The sequence below is a fragment of the Crocodylus porosus genome, unplaced genomic scaffold (genome assembly GCF_001723895.1).
Source record: "Crocodylus porosus isolate Cpor-Errol unplaced genomic scaffold, CroPor_comp1, whole genome shotgun sequence".
Taxonomy (NCBI): Eukaryota; Metazoa; Chordata; order Crocodylia; family Crocodylidae; genus Crocodylus; species Crocodylus porosus.
Window position 1 is genome coordinate 100,220,408 of NW_017728886.1, and position 9,508 is coordinate 100,229,915.

At 49.1% G+C, this 9,508-nt stretch overlaps 1 protein-coding gene across 1 annotated transcript in view; it reads left to right on the forward strand.

Annotated features, from left to right (window-relative positions):
* Window positions 1–15: 15 nt before the first annotated feature.
* The window catches only part of LOC109313271 (activin receptor type-1-like), a 63,489-nt gene continuing 53,996 nt past the window's right edge, over window positions 16–9,508 (forward strand). The window contains exon 1 of the mRNA XM_019539765.1: window positions 16–91. Coding sequence (XP_019395310.1) covers window positions 40–91 — 52 coding nt within the window. The 5' untranslated portion in view covers window positions 16–39. The remainder of the gene's footprint in view (window positions 92–9,508) is intronic.

Below are 9,508 nucleotides of genomic sequence, written 5' to 3' on the forward strand. Positions count from 1 at the left end.
TGGGGCCGGGCGGCGTGCTGGGCCAGACTGCTGCGGAGCATGGCGCGGGCGGTCCCCGGGCGGGCCTGGCCGTGGCTGTGGCCGGCGGCGGGTGAGTGCGGACGTCCTCACACCCCTCCCCGCAACTGCCGGGACCCTGCCAAACCGGGGACTGGCCCCGCCTTCGCGCACGTGCCGGGGGCGGGGCCCAGCGTGGGCCGGTCCGTGCGCAGCTCCCGCCTCAGGACCGGGCCGGGGTCAGACTTAAGGCCCGCGGGCGGGGCCAGGGCTGCGTCCCATGGGGCTCCCAGGTGGGTCGGCCTATCCAGCACCCAGCGGGTTAATGCCGCCCTGCCCAGCCCCTCTCTTCCTGCTGCTGAGCGCATGGCTTCTTTCCCTGCTGGAGGCCGAGTTGGGCGGCAGCCGGGCCTGAGCGGTGCCAGCACCACGATCCTTTGGTGCTGGCCGGGTGGCCCCGGGAGCCCTGGCAGGGAGTTTGGCTCTGGCAGAGGGTATGGCCTACTCGCTGACTTCAGTGTAACACCCTGGGCTAGTCTATTCGTCCAAGTTTAGAAGTGGCAAAGCTGCAACTGGGTGCCTATCCAGGTGTGGTGAGGGTGCTCTGACATGCTGTAATTACATTGCATGGAAAATGCATTCATTGTATTTTTTTTTACATTCATTGTATTCATGCATGAAAATACATTCATTGAGTCTGCTGGAGCATGATAATTGCCATGCTCCAGCAGACCCCAGTGTCTCATCCATGGGTGGTGGGTGCACTTTAACTAAAGCTCACCAAACTCTGAGAGGTGCTGTAATTGAGGTGTCTCGTGACAGTGTCCCCACGCTTTAAAATGGTGGCGGGGCATTTTAACTAAACCTTGTTGAATAAGCTTTAGTTAAAAACCCTGACCACCACTTTTAAGCATGGGGATGCTGATATATGAGATGCCCTGGGCACTTCAATTAGAGCAGCTCCTGGAACTCGGTAAGCTTTAGTTTAATTAAAGCACCCCTGCCCACTCCTGAGGCATGTGTATAAATGCCCATTGTTTCCATAGGCACACAGGCATGTGGAGTCAACCTTTTAACTAGCCAAACTGGGGAGGAGGGGAACAAAAGTACTTGGGCACTTTTTGCTCTCTCTTCCAGAAACAGCTGAGAAACTATAGGTAGACAGGCTGTTTTGCTGATGGGCTGACAGTACCTCTGCCATTTCCCCATGTTGTGGCCCTAAGTTTAAATTGAATTTTTCAGAGGGCTTGAGCTTATATCTGCTCATCTGAGTAGAAATAGCTTCCATTGATTTGGATAGTGTTAGATTGAGCCTATGAAGGCTATCTGTATACTCTAAGGTTGCAACCAGACGAGTGCAGATGTTTGGCTCCCCAAGGAACACCCTGCCACACACCTGATGTGTAGCATGTTACCCTGGGTGAGGTAGGGGAGATAGGAGTCAGCAGCTGTGCTGGCCTCAGCAGCCTTACCTGGGGGCTGGGGAAGCTGCAACTAGTTGTGTCACTCCTGTAGCTGGGAGCCTGCTGGCAGCCAGTGTGGCTCTGGCTGGCCAAGCTCCGGTTTTGAGTGGTGTGAGCTGTTTCCTGTGTGCTGCCCCACTTTTTTTCTGTGCAGGGTTTTTTGTTTGTTTTTTTTTTTTTTTGATCCCAGGAACTCCCAGGGTCACCCCCCCCTCCCCTTCACGCTGCATGGTAACAGCATGGGAAACACCTGAATGTGCAGTGTGGCACCTGCAGCCAATAGATGTGCAGCGCCACAGACTGCATGGCTACACTCATCTGGACACAGCCTAAGAGTGTAGCTTGTAGCTGTGTTGGTCTAAGGACATAGGCAAATGAGGTTCTTTGGGTAAATCTGATATCTTTTATTAGACCAACTTAGTTGGAAAAAAGATGCTTCCTCAGCCTGACGCAGAGTATTTAAACCCAAAATCTTGCGAAGACGAATTTTCCCAACTATTTGAGTTGGTCTAATAAAAGATATCAGATTTACCCAAAGAACTTTGTCTGCCTAAGAGTGTAGTCTTTTGTTTGACTACAACTTTGAAAAGGTGGTGCTGAATCTTACTTGAATGAAATTTGTTTCTTTCAGTGTTAAGCTGTTGTTTGAATATAGATAGATATATAAGAAAATATATATAATTTTGTACTTGTGATATATCAGATGTTGACAGAGAGAGTGAAGGTTCTTTAGTAAATAAATGGTAGCATGGAATGGGCATATTTATTTGTGGGTTTGTGATCTTTTAAATACTGATTTTAAAATGTTCAAGGGCTTTTGTTCTTTTAAGAGAATTGTGTTTCTAATTAATAGAAACACACAGGTAGCTTTTGTCAGTCATGGGAGGGGCCTGCAGGCACTTTGGAAGGTTGTTTTGAATTCTAATTCAATCTTGATAGACTGGAGACCTGGGAACTAGACAACAGAGTGAAGTTCAACCAGGACAAAGGCTAGGTGTTATACCTGGACAAGAAAAACTGAAAGTACAAATGCAGGAAGGGAGATAATTGGCTGAGCCATAGCATCACTCAGATGAATCGGGTTTTGGCAGAACACAGACCTAGCAGGAGCCAGCAGTGTGATTTAAATCACTGAACAAGAATCACGGTTCTGAGCTGCATTAACAAGGGGATAGGATGTAGGAGGTGATAGTGTCACTCTGTGGTGTTTCGGCCTCAGATGGTTTACTGTATGCAGTTTTAGACTGTTCAATGTAAGGAGTTTATGGAGAAACTAGAGGAACAAGTGACAAAGATGATAAAGGAAGGGCTTGGAACCCAAGTGATATAAGAAAAGGTTGAGAGAACAGTGTATGTTTAATTTGGAGAAATGGAGATTAAGGGAACATCATAACAGCTTTCAAATATTGGAAAGGGTGCCATAAAGAAGTGGGAGAACAACTGTTCTCTATTACCATGGAGAGTCAGTCATGAAGCAGCATGTTTAAACTACAGCAAAACAGTTTTAGTTCAAATCTTAGGAAAAGCTCCTTTACTTTTAGTAAAATAGGACAGTGGGATAGGCTACCCAAGGAAGTTGTAGGACTTCTTTCAGTGGAGGTTGTCAGAGGACAAGCACATCCTGAACTGATGATGAGCACAAGAAATACCCAGGTAAGAGACCTGGATAGTCCTGGGTTTAGGGGGGGGCGGTGCATACACCTTCAGGAGGCCTTAAATGATTATACACTAATGCTCGTAGTATGGGGAACAAGCAGGAGGAATTGCCCTCCTGCTAGCTAAAACAAACCCAGACGTAGTGGGACTCACCGAAACATGGGATCCAATGCACGACTGAGCGGTGAACATCGAGGGCTATAGGCTATACAGGAGAGAGAGAGAGCGCCACACCCCCAGCCTTTCCTTCCTGTTCTATATCAAAGAACAATTCCCATCCTCAGAGAACAGCACTGGGTCAGAGGAGGGGCAGACTGAAGTGCTCTGAGTCAGAATACAAGGGGGTCGGGGGGGAAAGGGACTTAACAGTGGGGGTCTACTAGAGACCACCCAACCAGGGAGAAGAGCTAGACCAGGAATTTTCAGGTCAGCTTGCGGAGGCAGTGAAGTCAAAGGTTGTGGTCATCATGGGTGACCTAAACTATCCAGACATTTGCTGGGAAGAGCAGTCAGCCAGGTCTGACTGCTCACATAGGTTCCTAGCCATGTTACAGGACCTCCATCTAACCCAGGAGGTGCACAGTCCCACCAGGCGAAATGCCTTGTTAGACCTGGTCCTGGCCACAAGCGACAACCTGGTGAGGGGACTGTGGGTGCTCGATCACCTCGGCAATAGCAATCATCACCTCCTATTGGAATTCACCATCCAGTGCAGGGTGACGAGGGCCTGCAGCAAGGCAGCAGCTCTGGTCTTCAGGAGGGTGATTTTTTCATTGAATTAAGGAGACTAGTCGGGGCAGCACTGAGGTCCCAGCGGGGTGGGGAGTTGGGAGTCCAAGAAGAGTGGTTGTTCCTGGAGGAGACGATCCTCCAAGCCCAAAGGGTAGCAATCCCAACATGGCTCAAAGGGGGCAAGAGTGCTCAAAAGCCCCCATGGCTCACCAAAAGCATCCAGGAATGTCTCAAACCTAAGGAGGCATACACTCAGTAGAAGGGAAGGGCCATCACCAGGGAGAACTATACCTCCGTTGCTCTGGATTGTAGGGGGACTGTTAGAAGGGCAAGGTGGAGATGGAACTCTGACTAACAACCTGGATCAAGGATAACAAGAAATCCTCTTTAAAATGCATACAGAGTAAAAAGAAGCTTCCGGGTAATGTGGGGCCTCTGCAGGACACGCTTGAAAATCTGGTGGTCTCACTGGGCGACAAAGCTAACCCATTTAACAATCTCTTTGCCTCCATTTTTCTGAACAGGGACCATATCATCCCCCCGACCAGGATCCCAGACAGACCCAAGGGAGGCACAGCCAGGCCCAGGATCAGAGGACCTAGTCAGGGAACTTCTGGTGGGACTGGACATGTTCAAATCAGTAGGTCCTAGCAATCTCCACCCCAGAGTGCTGAGGGAATTAGCAGAGGTTATTGTGGGACCCCTTGCACAGCTTTATGAGTACTCGTGGTGCTCTGGCAAGGTGCCAGAGGACTGGAAAAGGGCCGATGTGGTCCCCATTTTCAGAAAAGGGAGGAAGGAGGACCCAGGAAATTACAGGCCTGTTACTCTTACCTTGTCCTGGGGAAGCTCTTTGAGAAAATCATCCAGGTGCACATCTGCAAGGGGCAAGCAGGGGAGATTATGCTTAGGGGCAACCAACACGGGTTCATTAGAGGCAGGTCTTGTCAGACCAACCTGGTGGCGTTCTATGACCAGGTTACAAAATCTTTGGATGCAGGTGTCGCCGTGGACGTAGTCTTTCTGGATTTTAGGAAGGCCTTCGACACTGTCTCTCACCCCATTCTCATTAAAAAATTAGGAGATTGGTGTCAGTGCCTACACAGTCAGATGGGTCGTCAATTGGCTGGAGGGCTGCACCCAGATAGTGATGGTGGATGGGTCATTTTTTTGCCCTGGAGGGATGTGGGCAGTGGGTTCCCCCAGGGCTTGGTCCTCGGGCCTACACTGTTCAACATCTTCATCAGTGACTTGGATGAGGGGGTAAAAAGCACCTTGTTCAATTTGCAGATGACACTAAGATGGGGGGAGAAGTGGGCATGCTAAAAGGGAGGGACAGGCTGCAATTGGATCTGGACAGGTTACAGGGCTGGGCAGATGAGAATAAGATGGGATTCAGTACTGACAAGTGCAGGGTGTTACAGCTAGGGAGAAAGAACCAGCAGCATGCCTACAGGCTGGGGAACTCCCTTCTCGTCAGCATAGAGGCAGAAAAGGATCTTGGAATCATTATAGGCTCCAAGATGAACACGGGCTGTCAGTGTGGGATGCAGCCAGGAAGGCCAACTGTACCTTGTCATGCATCCACCGATGCATTACGAGCAGGTCCAAGGAGATGATCCTCCCCCTTTGTATGACGCTGGTCAGGCCAGAGTTGGAGTACTGCATCCAGTTCTTGGCACTGCACTTCAGGTGGGATGTGGACAACATCGAGAGGATCCGGAAAACGGCCACTCACATGATCGGGGGCAGCAGGGCAGACCCTCTGAGCAGAGGCTATGGGACCTGAACCTATTCAGCCTCCATAAGAGAAGGCTGAGGGGGGATCTAATGGCCTGTTACAAACTAGTCGGGGGGGACCAGCAGGCATTGAGGGAGTCCCTGTTCCCCCGAGCACTCCCAGGAGTGACCAGAAATAACGGTCACAAGCTGGCAGAGGGTAGATTCAGGCTAGATATCTGGAGGGGCTACTTCATGGTCAGGGTGGCTAGGATCTGGAACCAACTTCCAAGAGAAGTGGTGCTGGCTTCTACCCTGGGGGTCTTTAAAAGGAGGCTGGAGGAACATCTTATCAGGGTCACTTGACCCTAGTACTTTTTCCTGCCATGGCAGGGGGTCAAACTTAATGATTTGCTTAGGTCCCTTCCGACCCTATCAACTATGAAACTTTTGCAGAGCAGTGATTCTCACTCAGGGTGCTCTTGCAAGCAAGTGGGATGGCATGGGTTGGCAGCAAGTGGCAGGGGCAAGTGGTAAGGGGTGGGGATCAGGCCATGTGCCCTCCCTGCCATGTGCCCTCCTGTTGCTGCTTTCTCTGCCACAGTTGTGTGCAGGATGAATTTAAGATGACCCTTTAGAAATTAGTCTCCATTCATGGAAAACTATAACCAATTTACAATTTTCCATGCATAGAATCTAATTATTCAGGGGATCAACCTAAATTCAAAGTCATCTTGGATTTAAGTAAATATGGTAAACTGTATTTTAGAGCTAATGTTGTTTAATTTTTTATGTGCTTGTTTGGAGTTCCTTGGATACAAGATGTCACTTGTGGCCTTTGAAGATCCATTTCTATCAAAAAAACAAGAATTTTGCAGTGAATGTGGACACTGTCCTTCATAGCATGTCTCTATTTGAATGGCCTCAGTATTCAGTCAGGCAGCACCAAATGGGTTTGTTGTGTCTGAATCGTAGCAGTTGGGTATGACAAGTTTCCAGACCCTAGTGAATAAGTGATTTTCTACAGTGAGAGAATAACTAGTGTAGATGTGTTACCCCTGCAGCTTGGGAAGTGGGCGTGAGTCTCATAGATTTCTAGGAAAGGGGCCTTTGACATCTTGAAGTTCTGCCACTGTTGGTAATCACAGTTTTGCAGTTATCCAGCAGCATCTGTCAATGCACTTCACTAAGTGAAGAGAAGTCCGAGGATATGTGCCTTTCTAGTTTCAGTCATCTTATTCTGAAGTGCCTGCATTGCCTTGGCTCTAAAGCAGTGATTCTCAGCCAGGTTCCCATGACAGTGCCGGAGCAGAGCCATAATCTGTAGGCTGAGTCTTTGGTTTGGTGTATGCTGCACTTTTGCCAACACAAACTGTGTTTGTTGCTGTGGGCTTGCACGTGTTTGCATGCAATCTGATGTGAGCTGACAAAGCCCAGTCTCTGATGTCTCCTTATATGAGACAAACCTTTGGCTGGTATATAGTTGCTAGCAGAACACCAATGTGGATGAGCTCCAGCATCATAGCAATGTTGTCAGCTGTCTTGGACTCCTACTCCTGGAGCCCAGTGTTTTCTGTTGGTGTAGTCTTTTGCAGTGAGGCTACAACACAGGCAAAAAAAAAGGATGAGTGAGCTGTAGTGACATAGTAATGTCAGCAGCTGTAAATCAACAAATTCTGGCAACTGAACTTTCTCATATGGATGAGACTTGCATACTAAAACAGAAAGAACATGTTACCTGGGCCATTAGTAGCCTCCCTCCTGAATTTTGCCCCAGGGTGAGTAAATTTTGTATAATAAATGTGACGTCAGCTACTTATCTAGTACTTGTTTTAAAAATTGAAAAATCTTAAGAGTTTTTCAGTTTTGAAAGAGTGTGCACAAGGCCCACTCTACAGATATAGAGACTCATGAGCGCACACAAAATTATGCTAGGGGTGCACTGATAAAGATTTTTGGGGCCGATTACTGATAGCTTGTTTTTGAGGAGGCATACTGGCCAATACTGATATGATTTCCAATACCAGCCTGGCCCCTTGAAGAGCTGCGTGCAGCTGGTAAGCTTGCCATGCTGGAAAGGGGGGGGGCACAGATCATGACCCCTGCAGTGAGGGAGGAGTGGGGCTGGGGCAGGGGCTGAGGCTGCTCTGCTCTGCTCTGCTCTGCTCTGCTCTGCTCTGCTCTGCTCTGCTGGGATGGGATGGGCATGGAACTGAGCTGCGGCTTGTCCAGAAGGCACAGGGGGGTGGCAAGGTGGCTCTGGCCACTGTTCCTGCAGATCGTCCAGGAGGGCATGGGGGTGGGGGGCGTGTGCCCCCAGCTCTGCATGGGGTGGACTGGGGCTGGGGCTGTGCCAAGCTCTTCCTGGTTGGGTGGGGCTGTGGCTGGGGGCAGCGCAGGGATTGGGGGACCAATTTTGGGGTGCCTGCAGGCCCCTCCCAGTGCCACAGCGCAGCCCTGCCCCACTGGAAAGACCTGACCCTGCCCCGTCCCACCCCACTCAAATCCAGGGGCATACCCCCTTGCCATATCCTCAAGGAGGAGCAGCAGTGGGAGCCTCTGGGTGAGCGAGCGCTGGATAACCAGCTCCTGGATGAGCGGTGTGTAGCAGTGGGAGCTGCCCCCCCCCCCCGTGCCCCCTGATGAGCCACAGCTCTGTCCCATGCTTGTCCTGCCCCAGCTGGACAGCACTTGCCTCAGCCCCAGCCCCACTCCTCCCTCACTGTGGGGAGCCTTGATCTGCCCCCTCCACACCCCTCCCCTCTTCTCCTTCTATCACAATAGACTTATCAGCTTCATGCAGCCCTCCAAGCTTCCAGGCTGGGCTTCTCACCGCCTACGTGCTGCGCTGCAGCTGGGTGCATGCATGGGCCATTTATTGGCCAAATTATCAGTCGTATCAAGCCGATCTTTTTCGATGCAGACAACTTTCTTTATATCAGTGCTGAAATCAGACTGTGTATCAGTGCACCTCTGTTAAATACTAATACTCCTTTCACTAAACAGTTTTTAAGACGTATGTTTGAACAAGAGAACCAGGTCAGACAGATGATTCAGAATGAAATATCCTTCTAAATATGGTAGAGCAGTGTTCCGTTTTTTGAGGTTTATAAGTGTAAATGTTGTGGAGAAATATATTACAGGAATACTCAGAATGTCTTACATCAGAGGTAGACAAACTTTTTAGGCTGTGGGCCGGAACGATGCACACTGGGTAGGAGGTGGGTGTGTGCTAGGATCCTGTTGCTACCACCACTTGTCTCTGGTGGCAGGAGGGGAGAATTTGTAGATGACATTTTTCCCTGCAGTGGCTGGATCTGGGCCATAAGCTATCGGTTGCTGAGATCTGCTTTAGATTCTTTTTGAATATTTTTCTGTGGTAGCTAGAACATAGGGGTTCCTAAACAATTGCTCTTTACTTTTTTTTAACATAATTATCACTAAAAAGGAAGTGAACTGAAGATTCAGCATTTTTTTTAAATGTTGGAAATATTTTATGTGAGGGAAAACTCAATAACCTCAATACGCTGCACTGACTTAAGAACTAAACAGTGTTTTGCACTCATTTTATATAAATATTTTTTGTTTGATTGGTTTTTTGTTTTTGTTTTTCCTGGGGGTCTTGTCTTGTTCGATTGGGTGTCTATCTATACTGCATATCCTCTATAACTATAGCTACACGGGCAGACCTCCAGTGCAGATGTGGCATATGCCAAAAGAGAGAATTTTTCTAATGAGAGAGAGAGAACTTGGACCATTTGAGAAAGTGAGGTAAGCCACTAGAGCAGTGTGGGCAAAACATGGCCTGTGGACCAGAAGGACTCTGTCTGGCCTGTGGCAGGTCCCTTATAGTTCATAGTTTCATAGTAGCTAGAGTCGGAAGGGACCTAGGTAGATCATCTAGTCCGACCCCCTGCCTTGGCAGGAAAGAGCACCGGGGT